The 18,979-nt window shown below is 40.6% G+C and overlaps 2 protein-coding genes across 2 annotated transcripts in view; both read right to left on the bottom strand.

Annotated features, from left to right (window-relative positions):
* The window catches only part of LOC128848159 (myosin heavy chain, skeletal muscle, adult), a 75,887-nt gene that overhangs the window by 56,129 nt on the left and 779 nt on the right, over positions 1-18,979 (bottom strand). The gene's annotated exons all lie outside the window — the stretch shown is intronic.
* Positions 1-18,979, bottom strand: part of LOC128848158 (myosin heavy chain, skeletal muscle, adult-like) — a 33,986-nt gene that overhangs the window by 14,477 nt on the left and 530 nt on the right. The window contains exons 2-24 of the mRNA XM_054047965.1: positions 18,017-18,256; positions 17,792-17,935; positions 17,543-17,699; positions 16,120-16,147; positions 15,908-16,016; positions 15,712-15,804; positions 13,068-13,131; positions 12,874-12,972; positions 12,181-12,284; positions 11,963-12,101; positions 11,473-11,591; positions 11,227-11,376; positions 10,157-10,327; positions 7,470-7,776; positions 7,289-7,359; positions 5,230-5,317; positions 5,017-5,134; positions 4,487-4,610; positions 4,265-4,401; positions 3,908-4,163; positions 1,638-1,880; positions 296-472; positions 64-209 (exon numbers count right to left, since the gene is read on the bottom strand). Of these exons, the coding sequence (XP_053903940.1) occupies positions 64-209; positions 296-472; positions 1,638-1,880; positions 3,908-4,163; positions 4,265-4,401; positions 4,487-4,610; positions 5,017-5,134; positions 5,230-5,317; positions 7,289-7,359; positions 7,470-7,776; positions 10,157-10,327; positions 11,227-11,376; positions 11,473-11,591; positions 11,963-12,101; positions 12,181-12,284; positions 12,874-12,972; positions 13,068-13,131; positions 15,712-15,804; positions 15,908-16,016; positions 16,120-16,147; positions 17,543-17,699; positions 17,792-17,935; positions 18,017-18,220 (3,248 nt within the window). The 5' untranslated portion in view covers positions 18,221-18,256. The remainder of the gene's footprint in view (positions 1-63; positions 210-295; positions 473-1,637; positions 1,881-3,907; positions 4,164-4,264; positions 4,402-4,486; positions 4,611-5,016; positions 5,135-5,229; positions 5,318-7,288; positions 7,360-7,469; positions 7,777-10,156; positions 10,328-11,226; positions 11,377-11,472; positions 11,592-11,962; positions 12,102-12,180; positions 12,285-12,873; positions 12,973-13,067; positions 13,132-15,711; positions 15,805-15,907; positions 16,017-16,119; positions 16,148-17,542; positions 17,700-17,791; positions 17,936-18,016; positions 18,257-18,979) is intronic.

Genomic DNA, 18,979 nt, shown 5'->3' with positions numbered 1-18,979 from the left:
AAAAAAAAGAGTTAGTGTTGGAACAAAATGTATCTGTAGGATACCCCCGCAAACCATACCTACTTCTTCAGTTTTTCCTCCAGCTGCTGTTTATCATTTTCTAAATCCATTGTGGATTCCTGGGCCAGCTTCAAATCTCCTTCAAGTTTCCTCTTAGCTCTTTCAAGGTCCATGCGAATCTTCTTCTCTTGCTCCAGCGACCCTTCAAGCTAAACAGAAAAAGGTCATTAATTCTCTGCTAACAAGAGCCTAATTTCACACTGGTTTTATTCTCTCCACATATTATTGTGCCTACATCGTCTACTTGCTGCTCCAGCTTGGTTTTAGCTTTGGTCAGTGTGTTCACTTTGTCCTCTTCTGCCTGCAGGTCATCCAGGGTCTGCTGATGGGCCTCCTGGAGGGCTTTCTTTTCCTTTGTCAGTTTAGCGATGGTCTCATCCAGGACTGCCATTTCCTCGGTGAGGTTTTTCACCTTCCGAGTTGAATAAAGATAGTTATAAAAATGGATACAAAACATCATTGTTTGCGAAATAACAGTGTCATTTAAAATTTAGATTTATTAAATTTGATGTTTTTAACCAAGATTTTGTAAGATTCAAGCAATAGATACTGGCTGCATGGAAATGTAATATAATAAGCAGAAAGAACGGTCATGTCTGAAGTCATAGCTACTTAATTATCTTTTCTCTGAGTGAACTCAGAAAAAACTGGCAAGAGATTCTCATGAAACTGTAGTCACTTACAACTGAAAACCCCCACATCTGCCCTACTAAGGTCTAGACTTGTCCCATTTCAGTCAGTTTGTTCACTCAACAATAAGAGACCAAATAACAACTTTAATGCCTGTGTTTCAAAAGAGGTCACTTCTCAATTTTTAGGCATTGAAATATATGTTCAGATTTTTTAAAATACTAAGTACTCAGCAACAACCTTTGTTCTCAGTGGACAGTTTAGAGTTATGAGGGCTTTAGAAATTTCTACTCCAATTGGGGGCTCTGGGCCATTTTGAAAATCTGTCTGTTTACCACTGAAATATAAATTAGAATGGAGCCTACTCAACTGGTGGCATATCATACCTCATAAGTGCATTAATGTATTTATTATTCCTTACTTGGAGAGTAAATGATAAAGATAAATAAATACATTATTATGTATTGATCTTTTTTAAAATGAATGCAAAGTATAAACTAAATATGTAAATTAAGAAAGTGTGTGTGTATATATATATATGATTATCTCACACACAAAAACAATGTTCAAAGCAAAGTAAGGTTTCAAAGTCAAGCACTCCAAGGTTAGGAAATTCCTGAATTAAGGTTGTCTGTGCAACATATCCATTATGATAGAGTTTTTAATTATGTGATTACATACTATTGTTTACCATAGGACCCCCTAGGACTCCTGCCTCATTCAGTACACAGAATAGATGGTGCACTGTCTCTTTGCCCAGCTAGTCCCAGTTCTTCCCTTCCTAGTTCTTTGTCTGATCTGTCTTTCCCTCACCCCCTTGTTCCTCCTGCCCACATTTCTCATCCTCCTGACTGCCAGTCCCAGTCTCCCTTCAGGCACAAATGCACAGATCTCTCTCTCTCTCTCTCTCATTTATTTATATATATATATATATATATAGCCTTTACCTTGTTTTCTGTGGCATGTTTTTCCTTTTCAACCTTGGCCAATGTTAACTCAAGGTCATCAATGTCTTTCTTCAGCTCAGAACATTCATCCTCCAGTTTCCTCTTTTTGGCTGTCAGCTCAGCGTTCATCTCCTCTTCATCCTCTGCTCTTTCAGTCACCTCCTTAATTTTAGCTTCAAGTTGTATTTTGGTTTTGATCAGTTGATCACATCTTTCCTCAGCATCAGCCAAGCCTTCAGATTCCTGTTGGGGAAATGTAGTTTTTCCATTTATTTGTGTTTTGGTGACTTTTAGCTCTATCTTATATCACACTAAATAGTGGCGTTGTAATAAAGGCTGAAAATAATTATATTTCATCTCAGCACAGAATATGATTGATTTTTACTTGTTGTTAAGAGGATAGGTCCAGCAATGGCTATTAGCAAAGATGGTCAGGATTGCTACCCCATGCTCTAGGTCTCCCTAGCCTCTGATTGCCAGATGCTGGGACTGGATGACAGGGGATGGATCACTTGATGATTGCCCTGTTCTGTTCATTCCCTTTGAAGCACCTGGCATTGGCCACTGTCAGAAGACAGGATATTGGGCTAGATGGACCATTGGTCTGACTCAGTTTGACCATGCTTATGTTCTTATGAGATGTCTGATCATGAAAATTAGCAACTAGATTAATTTTTTTTAGTCTATTCATAGACAAATTAATGTAATAACTACATATGAATGTATATAATCTGTCCCTAAACCATTAAGGCCCACATCCTACAAACAATTTTGCACATGTTCAACCTGAAGTATATAAGTATTCCTCCTGACTTTCCATTGCTTGTATGGTGGTTTATGTTAAGCATGTGAGCAGGGTCAGAGCCTAGACATGCATATAAACATCCTATATATTGCATACGCTGTTTTTAATTTTATCTTCTCCTCATTGGTTTCTTACCCCACTGTTGGTTGGTGTCACCTATTGTATTTGCATATGATTTGGATTTTAATGGCCTAATTTTCTAAAATGCTGAGCACCAAGCAACATTGATTAGTCTCAGTAAGAAGGCTGTCAGTTGAGAACAATGGGAGCTGTTTTGGATACTGAGCTCTTTTGAAAATCTGGCTCTTTATGTCGGGGTCTTGCATTTTTTTATATCTTTGTAAAGTACATCACTCATATTTGAGCATTGTATAAATAAAAATTATAATTTTACCAATTAAAAGAATGTAGAAACTCTTTTGTGCTCAGACACCTCAAAAATAGGTATGCTTTAAAATATCATACTTGACATATACTGTACGTAGTATTATTTGAAGACGAAAGACTTTATTATTGTTAAAAGAATTTAATTTAGAAATAATTAAATTATAGCTACATAAAATTGCTACACTTGATATATGCAGTGTTGTGGTAGCCGTGTAGGTCCTGGGATATTAGAGAGACAAGGTGAGTGAGGCAGTATCTTTCATTGGACCAAATTCTGTTGGTGAGAGAGACAAGCTTTTGAGCTTACACAGAGCTCTTCTTTAGGCCCCAAAGAAAAGCTCTGTGACCAGAAGTGAGTCCAATAAAAGATATTACTTCCCCCACCTGGTTTCTCTAACACACTTGAAATAGGTGACTTTCTCTTTGAGCCACTTACTTATGTTTAATGCTCCCAATATGTAGTTTTTATGGGACAGAGGGTGGGTTTGAACTATGTATTTTCTTAATGAGGGGCATTTTGTTTAATATTGTGCTGATGTGCCCCTTAAAGAGCTTGGCCATCTCACTCATTGTGAACAAAGCAAATCATCTCTTCTTGTTAAAAAAAAAACCACCCTTCTTAGCTTTCAAAATGCTATGGTCCATAGCAAATGTCTCATGGTCTATAGAGTAGTATAACAAATAGAACTAACAGTACAGCAGATGTATAAAAATCTAGGATAGCATCCCAAAAGTTACACCATCCAAAACAAAAATAGTTTAATTGGTCTGCATCAAGAAAATACAAAGGATTCGGAGGTCCCAAGTTCCATCCCCACAGATGACCCACCAAGGGGCATCATTATATATGCTTACGTATGTGTATACTCCAGATATTTGGACCCATACATTTTGGATAGTGCCCAAATGCACATGGTTAAATTTGAAAATGTAACATTTAATCCTTGAATTTTAATTTGACTTGCAACATTTTTCTAGTGGAAGGTAACTATCACTTTGTACTTCTCTTGCTGGGAAAGTTGCATTTAGAAATTTCAGGCTTAGTGCAATAAGGATCGAATGCACTGGTGATACTCACAGACTGCACTTGGAGCTGCAGGTCGTTTTTCTCTTGCATCAGGGTCACCATTTTTTCCTCCAGTTCTTTCCTTTTTGCCTCAGACTTAGCAAGCTCTTCCTTCATTTTCTCAAACTCTTCCTTCATGTTGGCCATCTCCTTCTCAGATTCAGCACTCCTCAGCAAGGGCTTGATCTTGAAGTACAGCTTCATCCAGGGCCAGTGCTTGACATTCATGAATGAGCGAACGTTGTATTGGATACAGAAGACGGACTCTCTATAATGTAATTAAAATATATATTAAGTGTTATGTGTCTGATGAATATAGATGCAATAGCCCAAACACAACGAGTCCCATGCAAGATGACATATTGCTACCTCCTTTCCACCATTCTTTGATACTCCACTCTCATCAGGAAGCCACGACACCTGGCTTGTGTGCGGGTCATAATCTCTGCCAGTTTATCATCTCTCATCTCCTCTAGAAGACCCAGAAGTCCCGCTTTGAAAAACACCTTGAAAAAGGGAATATTACAAAACATCACTTTCATTCTGGACAAAATACAAATAGATGGTGTTTGAATCAAAGAGTGTCTGTACCTTAGTGTGACCAAATTTATACTGGGTCTGATCAATATCAATGGATCCAAGTAGTTTCTCAGAAGCCTTCTTGCTGTCCATGAACTGTCCCTCTGGAACAGCACTTGCATTTAAAATCCTGTATCTGTAGGAGAAAACTGAATATAAGGATTTTCCTATCGCCAAAACCACCATCACCATTGACACTAAGTGGCTCCCATGTTATAACTGGAAGCCAGAAAAAGGGCTGACTGGACCAGTTCTCATGCCTAGAGGCTGTCCATTTGTTAGGCTGAGGAACAATTTCAGGATAGTCTGAGAAAGCTTGTGCTGCAATTATATCCTACCACATGTTCTCTGGAGAGAAGACCTTAGACTCCAAAGATATCAATCTCATTGTTAACCCACAGTAAATTACTTTAATTTGATATTTACAACAGAGTAAAGAAAATATATGCTAAATACTTCAGTGAATATAGTATTTGAAATAATTAGGAAATACAAGCTACTCAGCACAAACATAATGGGGCAGTATAGTGGAGCTCTCTGACCTCTGTTTAAAGTCTGCGTAAATGACTCTGCTGGGGAATCCTTTCCTGCAAATTCGGATCCCTTCCAGCACGCCGTTACACCTTAGCTGGTGCAGTACGAGCTCATGTTCCATGGAACCTTAACAAATCACAGCATGAATTAGTACCTCCTTGTGCAGCCCAGAGGGAATGGCAGAAATCTCACTAATATTTCTGCACACTGGCACTTCTTACCAGGTGTCTTGGTTTCATTGGGAATAATGCATCGCACAAAGTGAGGATGAGTGCTTCTCAGATTGCTCATCAGCTTGTTTAAATTCTCCTGTGAGACCATAAGCAAAGGTTTAGGTTAACCAATGTTACACTGCATATGCACTGATAGAAGCAGTAAACTCATTATAATGGGATCATTCACATTACTCCTGGGGGGAGGGGGATTCTGTGCCAAATAATTAAAAATTCTGCAAAATTCTGCCCATTTTATTTGTCAAGATAATGCAATATAATCATACCAGTTTTAATTATTTTAGTAAGTTATTTAAACTACAGTACAGAAAAAAGTCACAGTAACTATTCAGCATTTCCTAAACACATGAAAATTAACTTGGTAACAAATACCCTGCATTCCAGTAATAATCCTGGATTTTCATTTAAATTACATTACAGAACACCAAACAGCAAAAAAAGTGCCAGCCCCACCCCCTGATGGTGATCAATGTCTCTCCCAGAGGCATGCATGCCCAGCCCTCCTCCCCCCACTGAGATTTGCATCTCTGAGGCTGCTCCAGGCATGCTGGAACAGATGTGCTGCCAGAGAAGAGGCGCATGTCCCCCCGCAGAGTTCTTTTGCATTTTTCTTCACGGTGGGGCCACAGAAATATGTGGACCATACGAATTCTGCGCCCCCACAGCGGTGCAGAATTCTGTCAGGAGTAGCACATAACCAATATAGACAGACTAGCTTGCAAAACGTCCCAGCCGGAATCATTCTAACCTACATTCTCTTCTTCCTTTGGCTCTAAAATATAGTCATTAAAGTGAGGTATAAAACTGTAGAAATAGTGCTACCTAGAATTGTGGAATGTAATGTTCCCAACTCACAATTTTATCATGAGTCTCACTACATTTGGTGTTTTTTTATGCCCCAGTTCCTGGAATCAGTTGATTTGGGGGAAATGTCAGTTTTTAACTGAAAAATAAAAGTAAGTTTCTGAACCTCAGGATTGAGGATAAAAGCTGGAAAAAGTGTGCACTAAAGGCTCAGAGAGCAGAGGGCAAGAAAAAAAGCCAGCACTGATTATTTCTTGAAATCATATTTCACTCTCATGAGTTTTGGGGGCCCAACTCATGGTTCTCAAATGCCACTGGTTGGCAATACTGAAAATGTTCACCAAGACAGGACAGGAAACCAGTGTCAGAAAGGGCATCATATCCTGGGAGCCCTGGAGATCCTTTGTTTTTTTTTATGGGATGTATGTGAACGGGGGGAAAAGAGTATGAGAATGGAAAGGAGCAGAGCAGTGGGGGAAGTGAGACATTTCTAAGTTTTCAGGTGGTTTAAATGTAAGCAGTCTGAACCTGGAACAATAGGATGCTCCTGGGGCCCATGCATGTATCCAAGTATTTGCACAATGTAGTCCACTGGCCAGCAGATGGGCTAGTGTCACATGATGGTGGCCTGTGAGTGGTACTTAAGAGGGAGCCAGTTTGTACAGAGGAGTGTGACCCAGAGTCAGGAGAAGGACCTGGCAGGAGATATCTGCCTGGAGAAGGAATAGAAGCCTTGGCTGGTAAAAGCTTTAGGAAAGGCCAGACAGCTGAGGCTGGCATTGGGAAGGAATTGTACAGTCTGTGGGAAAGATTTGTGGTGAGTTGAGTTGAAATGATGTGTTTTACGCCACTCCTCAAGAAGGAGATGAATTTGAACGACATAAGTCTACATGCATTCTTCAGGGAGCAGAGTCAGGGAAACTGAGGCAGCAGACACCTAACCAGATGGGAGAAGTGAACCCCATTACAGGGCCACATACAGCTCTGAATCCAGATCTGGTGCAAGGAGGGCCTTTCTTAGAAACTACTTTTGTTTAACATCATTGTTTATTATATCATCCTGGGGAAGGGAAAAAAGGACAGACTCTGCACTCAATGAAATGGAGATACAGCAGGTTAACTTCGCATAAGAATCAAGGGGCTTTTACCACAGCTGAGCCAGCTGGAAAATAACCTTTTCAGATTTAAAGTGAGATTTCTCATTATCTTGACAGAGAACACGATAATGAACACTGTACTGTACCCTGAAAAGAGCAGAAACGGTCTGAAAAGAAGAACCCTTCTTCTTGCTCCCCTTCTTGGAGCCACCGCCATCTGCACAATGAAAGAGAATGAAAACATGTTTTAGATTTTTTATGTTCCCTTTTGTGATTCTAGAAGAAGTATCTCTGTGTATATTGTATATTGTGGATGAACACAAATACCTGCATCTCCACCATAGGCGGCAAAGAGAAAAGCCAGTGTTTTCATTGACGATTTCTGGTACAACCCAATGACAGTTTCATTCAGAGGATCTTTGTTCTTCTCGAGCCAGCCAGTGATGTTGTAGTCCACAATGCCAGCATAGTGCACCAGGGCGAAGTGTGCCTCAGGCTTTCCTTTGACAGGCTTGGGCTTCTGGAAGTTGTTGGACTTGCCAAGATGCTGGTCATAGAGCTTGTTCTTGAAAGAAGCGTCAGTTGCCTTGGGGAACATGCACTCCTCTTCCAGGATGGAGAAAATACCCATTGGCTGAAATAAACAGCACCAAATAAGTAGAAAGAGGGAGAAATTGATTACAAACTGCCGTCCTGGACAAAGTGGCCATCTCTTGGTCAGAAGACTGACAGAGTCCAGAGGTTGAGAAACAGGTCAGAAAAGGATGTACTCCAAGTACATCTCCTGACAAAATGGGAGATTAAACAAGCTGAATTTCATCTATTTCAGCTTTGAATGTAACATAATCGCTCATGGAAATTTTACTTTTTTGTAACAAACATTTTGACAGGTGCAACAATATTGTCATGTTTACATAAAAGTCCTTACCCAAATGAGCTCACACAACATGAAGATATCTTGCTAAAAAAGCCTGTTGTTCTCCAGAACTGTATACTTTCAGCACATGTTCTTAATTCTTAGTGCCCTACATTCAAAATCACCGCCTCCTCATTGTTGCACTCAGAAGATGTATACATTAGAGAGAGAGAACATATTTGCCCAGAACTGTATTTTTCCATTTTCTATATTCACCATGAACAAAATTTCTTAGCTAAAAATGTTGAAGACAATGTCAAAGTGATCAGAATATTATATTTCTGCCTTCCTCACCAAATCTACCAGGAAATGATTAACTGGATATGACACTGATTAACTGGATATGACAGGGCCTGTAGAGCACAAATGTAGAACATTCTTTTAATGAAGTTATCATACTGATATAATCTTCATGTTACTTGGGCAATAATATCAAGAAACCAAAATATACTACTTTTTCAGATTTCTCCATGGTTTGCTTTGAAGAATTAATTCTTTCAGTACTAAAGAGTACAGAAGCATGCTTTAAATTGGAAATTGTGTCCAGGTTTCTGAAAAGGGTCCTGTTATAAGGTAATTTAGGTCATCTTTCCATTTTGGAGAAGGACAAACATACTACCTATCTTAAAAGGGGGACCAAAGAGGACCTGGGGAATTGCTGAACTATCAGTCTAACTTCAATACCTGGAGAAATACTAGAACAAATTATTAAACAATCAGTTTGTAAGCACCTAGAAGATAGAAGGGTAATGAGTAATAGCCAATATGGATTTGTCAAAAAACATCATGCCAAACCAACCTCATTTCCCTCTTTGACAGGGTTGTGGCCTAGTGGATAGCAAGGAAGCTGTAGACAGGCTATATCTTGATTTTAGTAAGGTTTTGACATTATCCCACATGACATTCTAATAACCAAACTAGGGAAATGTAGTCTAGATGAAATGACTATAAGGTGGATGCAAAACTGGTTGAACAACCATTCTCAAAGAATAGTTATCAATTGTTCCTTGTCAAACTGGGAGGATGTATCTAGTGGGCTCCCACAGGTGTCAGTCCTGGGTCTGATACTACTCAATATTTGCCTTAATAACTTGTATAATTGAGTGTATAGTACACTTATAAAATTTGTGGATGACACCAAGCTGGGAGGGGTTGCTAGCACCTTGGAGGACAGGATTAGAACAAAAAATGACCTTGACAAAATGGAGAACTGGTCTGGAATCAACAAAATGAAATTCAATAGACAGGTGCAAAATACTACATTTAGGAATTAAAAATCAAATGCACAATTAAAAATGGGGAAATAACTGGCTAGGCAGTAGTACTGCTGAAAGAATCTGGAGGTTATAGTGGAACACAAATTGAATATAAGTCAACAATATAATGCAGTTGCAAAAAAGGCTAATATTCTGGGGTGTCATATATAAGACACAGGAATATGGTAGGTAAAACATGGGAAGTAATTGTCTATTGTCTATGCCATCTATTCAGCATGGTGAGGCTTTAGCTGGAGGCCCACTTCTGGGCACCACACTTTCAGAAAGATGTGGACAAATTGGAGAGAGTCCAGAGGAAAGCAACAATAATGATAAAGGGTTTAGAAAATCTCACGTTTAGCCTTGAGAAAAGAAGATGAAGAGAAAACCTGAAAACAATCTTCAAATATGTTACAGGCTGTTACAAAGAGGACGCTGATCAATACTTCTCCATGTCCACTGAAGATAAGACAAGAAGTAATGGGCTTAGTTTGTAGCAAGGGAGATTTAGGTTAGATATTAGGAAAAACTTTCTAACTCTAAAGGTAGTTAAGCTCTGGAATAGGCTTCCAGGGGGGGCTGTGTAATTCCCATCATTGGTCCTGCCTCAGTGCAGGAAACTGTACTAGATGACATCTTGAGGTCCCTTCCAGCCCTACATTTCTATGATTCTATGACTAATGTTTTTATCCCAAAATATATTAAATTGTGGGACAAGGTATTTTTAATAACTAAGGCTGAATATATGGACCTGAGCAGGGAAGAGTCCCTCTAAAATGTAATACGACCCCCAGCAACTAAAGAATTCTCGAATGAATCAGGCACTTGAATTGAAAAGATACCTTCTCAATGAGCTCAATGCAGGCAGCCAGGTCCATCCCAAAGTCAATGAATGTCCATTCAATTCCTTCCTTCTTGTACTCCTCCTGCTCCAGCACGAACATGTGGTGGTTGAAAAATTGTTGCAGTTTCTCATTGGTGAAGTTGATGCACAGCTGCTCCAGGCTGTTGTACTACACAAAGGGAAAGACAAATGTATGTGTATTAAAGATTTTAAAGATGTAACAGCAACTGTGAAGCTGTGGTGGCACTTCTAATCCTAAAGTGGGCTTCCCAGTGTAAATGTAATGGGTTGTATTGACAAGGCACCACCAGTTCAGGCCCTGTTTGCAATTCCTTCAATGGGATTTGTGCATGAATATGGGAGAGCAAAAAGACCTTGAATTCATTGTTCCCAGGAGAGCTCCTTTGAAGTCAATAGTAAGGTAAAATCTATTATTTACTATACTATCATATCTCCTGGGACATGTCAACATTTTCAGTGCCTGCCCACACCAGAATTTCTATGCTTTCAGATCAAGGCCATGCTTGTTTCCAGGCTCTGGCCCAGATAAGCTCCCTGCTGCACAAGCATTTCCTCACTCTCGCTGCAGGCTGTTTGTGGGGTCTGGCGCCCGGTACTAACCCATCTGACCCCTCTGACCAGGCATTTATGCACTATTGACTTGGCCCACCCAGGAATTCCCATACCCTGGCCCAGACCTGTATGTGCCTCAGCTTGCCTTTGTGTTCATTGCCCCATGCTTGCTCAGATGCTTCTGAGCATTCACCTCATTACACAATAGTTTATTTGATAAGCTCAACCTGTTGAAAAGTTGAAAGCGCATAATACTGCAGTTGCTATTTATTTCTACATACAAAACCTAATTCCATCTTTTTAAAAGTGAAGCCCTTTGAGTGTCATGCTCTGCAGAAGCTGAGACAGGGCACTTCTCCAGAAAAGGCAGGCTTTTCCAGAAAATTTGAAATGATTTGAAAAGTTCTAAGATCTTCAGAAAAACATATTTCTCTGAATTTTCACAACCCCTCAGTGTCCCTTCCAGGAACCTGCTGTCAAATCCCTGCTCCTTACATCAAAGATCTCAAAGCCAGCAATGTCCAGGACACCAATGAAGTACTGTCTGGGCTGCTTGGTATCCAGCTGCTGGTTGATACGAATGACCATCCACAGAAACATCTTCTCATAGACCGCCTTTGCCAGAGCACCCACCGAATTGTGCACCTAAGCAGTGGGAGAGGGACTGGAGTTACCATACAAAGCAGAGGAAGAAACCCCAGTGTGTTAATTCAAACCAGATTCTAGATCACCAATTGTTACCTGCTGCACGGTTTGACCTTTGGTCACATATTCATTCCCAACCTTGACTCGGGGGCAACACAAGGCTTTGAGCAGGTCAGCTGAGTTCAGATTCATCAGGTAGGCTGCTTTGTCAGCCACTAAAAGGACACAGTCAGAGGAATCAATTATTGGACAGCAAATAGAATGTGGTGTATGTGAGATTTCTCTCAAAAGCAAATGTAATGTTAAATGTTCTATTCATGCAATTCTATTAATGTAATCTTATAGTAGAGATTGTGCAGGCATAAAAGACATGAAATTCAAAATTAGACTTTTCTTTTTAAAGTCAGTAGGAGTTAAGCACCCAGTTCCTTTGAAAATGTACCCCTAAGCACCTAAAAATAAAGGATGATTGTAAAGGAGACTCCTCAGACAGAACTGAAAGCTAAAGCTTGACATTTTGACATAATTCACCTTCTACGGATTGATTTATTGCTTGCGTTATTGAGAGTGTAATTTCTGCTAATACCTTCTGTGCCATCTGGCTCTGCCTGTTCCTCACGCTGCTTCTGCTTGAATTTCATGTTCCCATAGTGCAGTACTGCCCCTGTCAGCTTGTAAATGGCTATTTTTTCCTCAGAACTGAAGCCCAAGATGTCAATGGCACTCTGTCAACAGAATCAGTAAAGTAAAGATCTTATCTAGTAAAGTTAATACTTCACATAATAATTATCGTGTGTTACTCACATCTGTGGCCATGAGTTCTTCCTGGTCATCAATGCTGGCTACAGTGATCTCACCTTGACTCACAAAGGGGAAGTCATATGGGTTGGTGGAAATCAGAAGCATCTCTGAAAACAAGAATAGATCCCAATTTTTACCTGCTGCAGTTTGGTCTTTGGTCACATATTTATTCCAGACCTTGCCTCAAGGTAACACAGGGCTTTAATGGTATGTCTACACTCCATTGCAAATCCAGGTCTGTGGGCCCCATGCCTACAGATTCAGTGTTTCCAAGCTTACACGTGTGCATCATGCTGCATTGTAAACCCAGGTTTACAATTGATGAACTCAGTTCTCAGAACCATGCTGATACATCCCTACTGCTTGCAGACTCAAGTCAGACCTTCTGCTTCTGGGGACCCAGGCTTGTGCTGTGTCCACACTGTGAAATGACGGAGCTTGGACCCAAATCACAGCAGGATTTGGGGTTGGACCTACCACCCCACGTGGGTCCTAGGACTCTGACCCTGAGGACTTACTGACCTGAGTCAGAGAGATTTGTGTGTGAACTGTAGAGGAGGGGTTGGGCTCAAACCTGAGTCTGAGCCTGGGTTTACAATGCAGTGCAGATATGCCCATAATTGCCCATGTAACAAAGCTTATCAGTTAGTGTTACTCAGTGACCAGTTCCACCAAAAGAGTTAAAACGTTTCTTACCAATTAGTTCTGGCTTCTTGTTAGACATGATCTGATAAAATATGTGGTAGCTTCTTTCTGCCTTGAGCTGGAAAGTGACTCTAGATTTCTCCAGCAGATCTGGCAAGGCAGGTAAAGTACAATTAGCCACAAGAAAACGCAATGAGAAAGAAAGAGAGACAGAGAATTGTGACCCTTAAAGGGAGGTCCCTTACATGTTTCAATGTCAGCAGAAGCCAGTTTCCCTGTGGTACCAAAGTGGATTCTGATGAATTTACCCTTTAAAGGAAAAAAGTCATTTAATTTAAAACCCTCAGAGGCAGACTAGGGATGAAATCCTGGCCCCATTGAAATCAATGGGAGTTTTGCCTTTTACTTCAGAGAGGCCAAGGCTTCACCCTAGATGTATTTTATTAATATGTAGTGAAATTTTTAGCCTATGTCACTACTAAATATTTAGGTAAAGACCTATGCTAAATTATTAACATCCATAGTGACCAATATAGCCACAATTGTACAGTTCACATAAGTTGAATGCACAGGAGAAAGGAAGGCCTGAAAGCACAAAAGTATCCAGACGCCTAAGTCCCTGTTTTAGGCACTTAAGTCCTGGTTTAATCAGCATTGTGACGCACAAAACTCCTGCTGAACCCTGTCGGTGCCTAAACTCCCTTGACACCTATGTTTTTGCAGTAAAAGTTCCCCGTCATCTATGTTCTTGCCTCTGGGTGTGCGCACTTCTGCCTCCCTCTAGCCATAGGTGCCAATCTCCTGCCTAAGCCCCAGAATGATTGATGTACCAGGGGAAGACAGGCATTCAGCTGCCTAAATCGCATGGGGAGCCTGATCCGGCAGGCATGCTCAGAGGACTCCTCCTGGATCAGGCCCCTCAGATGAGTTAACAAAGAGCAGCCAGGGATGAAGGACTTCCCTCATAATCTTTAGCCCAGTGGTTAGGGTGCTCACCTGGGATGTAGGAGACCCCCCTCTGCCTGAGGGGAGAAGGGTTTTGAACAAGTATCTCCGTTCAGATGAGTATGTTAACCACTGGGCTGTGGACTCTTCTGATGTGGGGCTCCGTCAGTCTCTCCTGTTGTCGCTGTTGCACTCTGGATAAAATTAAAGAGTCACTAGAACAGGAGGACTGGATCCTGGGTCTCCCACCTCCCGGGTGAGGGCGTGAACCACCAGATCTATAGAGTCATTCTCTCACTTCAGTCTCCCCCACACAGAGAGCAGAAGCATGAGAATGATTCCATAGCCGGGTGATTACTGCACTCACGTGAAAGGAGGGGAGACCCAGCGTCCCACTCCAATGACTATTTAATTATTGATCCAGAATGAGACAGCTTCAGCAGGAGAGACTGAAGGAGCCCCACATCAGAATAGCCCCGAGCTAAATGGTTAGGGCTCTCCCCTGAGAGGTGGTAGATACTGTTCAAATCCCTTCTCCTCATCCAATGGCAGTGGGACTTGAACTGGGGGTTGTAGTAGGAAAAGAGCATGAGACATAAGCCCTTGTATCAGAGGCCTGGTATGAAACCTGAGGCCTGGGCTAAAGTAGTGGTCAAAGCATTGCTAATATCAAGCAAAATCAGGCTGTAAACTAGAGGCAGGCCCTGCTCACATAATCTGTTAAGAACAGGGCTGACACTGCAGAAACACACATTCCTAAGAAGTGCTACGCACAGGCCATGCACACAAACACATTCCAGAAGATGGTACCAGAACGCCTCGATACCAAACACATTCACCAAGATAACAGGAATATGCTGACCCATCCTAAAGTTAACGTCAGGATGACAGCATGATGGATAGAGATGTTTTGATTGAACCAACAGGTACAAGGTGGTGGTTAGCTATGTCAGAGGGCAGTATCTAACCACATCAGAGGAGCAATACATAACTTGTTTGTATTGGTGTATAAAATGGAGTCTCAGAGGGAGTGTCTTTGGCCAGCCTAGGGGGGAATGGAAAGTCCCGCCATTCACTGAGCTGCATCCATTGTCACGGGCATACATGCATTGAGTGTAGTTGTAGCAAGTATAGGGCACCAATACTGTGCTTTGTCGACAATAAACCTGGCTGGGTGCCTTCAGACCTTAACAGATCTTGTGGTCATTGGGCGGTTCACTTGAGGTCTGCTGCCCCAACTCTGTGCACTAACTGCCCCAATAACAACAATGTGGGTGAAACCAGACAATCACTACCTCTCAAATGAACACTCACAGGAAAATGATAAAAGACAAAAACACTCTATCACCTGTGGGTGAACACTTTTCACAGAGTGATCACTCTATGTCTGACCTCTCAGTGCTCCTCCTCAAAGGAAACCAAAGCCTGGGAGCTTAAATTCATCACTCTGCTAGACACTAAAAACCATGGACTGAACAGAAACTCTGAATTTATGGCTTATTACAACAATATGTAACCCACTAACCCCCATTTTTGTCCTATGACTGCAGAGGTGTTAATGGGACACTCTACCTTGAATGGGCCCTTACAATATGTGTTAACTACTTATACTAAATAATCTGTTCCACCTTGCATTTAGCTGTGATGCTCAGAATACCCTTCCCAGACCTGAAGAAGAGCTCTGTGTGGCTGGAAAGCTTCTCTCTCTCACCAACAGAAGTTGGTCCAATAAAAGATATTACCTCATCCACCTTGTCTCTCTACTATAATTTCTGTTATTTATATGTATATTTAATCTGTCCTTGTTTGAAAACCAGTAAAGACATGATAAAAAATTCTAATTATATGAATATAAATTGTCCCATCACTGCACTTGAGTGAGTGGCAGACACCGTACCCTCATGTTTGCCTAGAACTAAGAGCATTTCTGACAAAAAGACTTACAAAACGAGAGGAATTGTCATTCCTCACAGTCTTGGCATTCCCAAAGGCCTCCAGCAGGGGGTTGGCGCTGATGATTTGATCTTCAAGGGTCCCCTATAAAGTAATAATTATTGTCAAATTAAAGTTGTTTTAAACCAGTATATACGTGGCAGTTTCAGAAAAGAGCATTTAATCCCATCTTTAGTGACCAACTCACGTGCATTTTGCCTGGCTCTTCCTTCTTCTTCTCCCCACTAGCTGCAATTGTTGCAAAGTACTGGATGACACGCTTTGTGTTCACAGTCTTTCCAGCACCAGATTCTCCGCTGTCAAATCAAACAGAGAAGGAAAGAACACACATAACCAAAGAGTTTCTTCTTGCAGTGCACAGCAAAGCCAGCAAAAACCAGGGCAGGGAAATATACATACGTGATGAGGATCGACTGATTCTCCCGATCTGTGAAAGAGACAGAACCAAAAAGACTTTTAAAAGAGTTACTGAGTAACATTGAACTGACTGAAATGTGTTTGAAGTAAATATGAGATTGTCAACATTTTTATCTGAAACTTTTTTCAACAAAAACTAGCCTTTTTTCAAAACGAGAAACTTTCTCTAGTAGCTTCCAATTTCTTGAGATTTTTGTTTTTAATCAGCATTGGAAATGTTTGAGTTTTTAGGCAATCCTTTTTTTTTCCCTTTTGTTTTCTTTTTTGTCACTGAATGCCAATAGAATGAATTATGCCCAGAATGGGTTGTGGGGAGCGGGTTTCTGGTCACTTTTTCTGTTTTCTTTTTCTTTTTTGTTCATTTTAGCACTAGTCTTACCCTTCTCTTCATTTTACCTATTCTGTAAGTTTCCAGAGTTGAGGAAGTTTCTAAAAGTTACAAAGTGGGAAAAGGAAAAAACAAAATGAAAATGTGAAGATAAAATAAAGCTATGAGCATCATCCATTCTACTGCATCCAGTGGTAAAAGGAAAAAAGAGAAAGGAAGAAAACAAAACCAATATTTTAAAAATCATTTCATTTTGTAATGAAATTACTTCCAAATTTTGATTTTTTTCATGAACTGTTTTATCTCTCTCTCTCTCTCTCTCTCTCTCAAACAATCAATGTATCAATTCCATGATATTTAGGTTTTGAGTTAAATTCACATGGATTGACAGAACCACAGGATACGTGGACTTCAGACCAACTTATACACATTTTTCTTTCATCAAATTTTATTATTCAGAAATCTGAACAAGTGACTTAAATCTCTGTAGGGCAAATGATTATATAAACAATACTCTTAACTAAAAGACAGCTAAAAGTTTGCAAGTTCATTCGAACCTCTTGGAGCTGAAATTTCATGAGATCATAGTAGTTTCTGAATCCAGCTATGCTGGAAATACCATGAGATCAACATTTTATCAAAGCATTTTGCACTTTTGTTCTAAGCCTGGTTGAAACCTAGGAACAAAGAACAGTTATTTTTTTAGAAAAATTAACCGAACTTTCCAGAATATCAAAAAGGATTTGTGTGAAATTTTGAGTCAGGTTTAGATTCAAGTGCTGGACAAAGTTTTGGGTCAGTTTCAGTGTGGATTTCAATGAATTCTTATTTCATCTGAACCACTTTACCTATTACTATTCTTAGCACTTTCAGTGTCTTTGGCTATATGCTATGGGTTTGATATTTAGAAAAACAAAGTGCAAAAATATGTGTAATTTGCACTGGTACTGATGATGGCTGTGAAGGAAATAAGGCTCACAGATATTTGCTCACCGGTGAATGCTGAAACTCAGCCACTGTGATTCCTCATATGAAATTTTCATTGTATAATCACTTTTCAGGAGTTGAGCCACTCACCAGTTAACATGAACTGATAGGCGCTGTCAGAGATGGAGAAGATGTGGGGAGGGGCCTCTTGACGCTTTTTGCCCCTGTAGGCAGACACAACTTCTGGATTGTACACTGGCAGCCACTTGTAGGGGTTGATAGTGACACAGAAGAGACCCGAGTAGGTCTGAAAGAAAGGGATATAACGCGATTGGCTTCCACATGATTTAGTGTAGCTGTTAGTTTGGAAGTCCAGGAAAGACGTTGGCCTGTACTTACATAGATCATCCAGGCTGCATAACGCTCTTTGAGGTTATACAGGACGCCAGGTTCATGGAGATGGGTCATCATCGCCATGTCCTCGATTTTATCATATTTGGGAGGGTTCATGGAGAAGACTTGATCTTCCTTAACAGTCAAAGTCTGGAAGGAAAGAAGAGACCCATTTATATCAGCTAAGAACAGAGGAGTTCATGCTGTTCCTTACTCCTTGTTTTTACTCACTTCTCCTTTTTCAGTCTTGACTGTGACCTTCCCTCCTTCCCTGCTCTGGATTAAGCTTTTCACAAAGGATTCCTTGGGATGCACCACAAAGACCGATGTCTTAGCATCGAAAGGCTTGTTCTGGGCTTCAATTCTCTCCTTCTCCGACTTTCGGAGGAAAGGAGCTGCCTCCCCATAGACGGCCATCTCAGCATCCGACGACATGGCTGCGGTTTATCTAGGGCAGCTCAGCAGTGAGCTCTGATGGGGAGAAAATGTTACACTGATGAATCAATAATATTCTGCATCCATTGGGACACCTCTGACATTTTCTACCCTTAGGGTGGTTTAGTGGGGGTAAATTGTAAGGCATCTGTTGAAAATCAGTGAGCGTATGGCTCCTCATAGGTGTGAGGAATGTGAGGGTAAGGTTCTGAACTACAGTCCTGAAGGTTTGAATCTTGCCTGCCTCACACTAAAAGGCCACCTTGCATTCACTTAGCTGCAGACTGGTTTCCCATTCCATTGGGTTGGTGTACCCCAAGGTAATCAGACGTGATGCTGCCACGTTGCTCCCTTGTGTACTGTTAGCTATGACACTAACATGCCTTAACTACATCAGCCTGATGAGCCATTGGCTTGCGGGAGTTTGACTCCTAATTTAGTTAGGCATTGCAGAGCAGAGCAATAGTTTAACAATCTGGGCCTAAATCTATGGAGAAGACCCTTGCTATTTTGCACTCAGTGATTCAAACAATAAAACAAAGTAAACAAACAATAAAAACCATGAATAACACAACTTTTTTAATGAATTGCCACTGTTCAATTTCAACTATTTATTATAACATTTAGTACAGTTGTAAATGTGCTGGAATATAATTTATAAAAATAACTAAGGCCAAAAATAGGAGTTGGAATTCTAAACCCATTATTAGGCTCTTAAATAAACTATGGATTTATAACAACAGGGAACTGCTGAGTTTT

The sequence above is a fragment of the Malaclemys terrapin genome, chromosome 13 (genome assembly GCF_027887155.1).
Source record: "Malaclemys terrapin pileata isolate rMalTer1 chromosome 13, rMalTer1.hap1, whole genome shotgun sequence".
Taxonomy (NCBI): Eukaryota; Metazoa; Chordata; order Testudines; family Emydidae; genus Malaclemys; species Malaclemys terrapin.
Note: the sequence above shows the minus strand (reverse complement) of the source record. Positions and strands in the feature narration are given on the sequence as shown.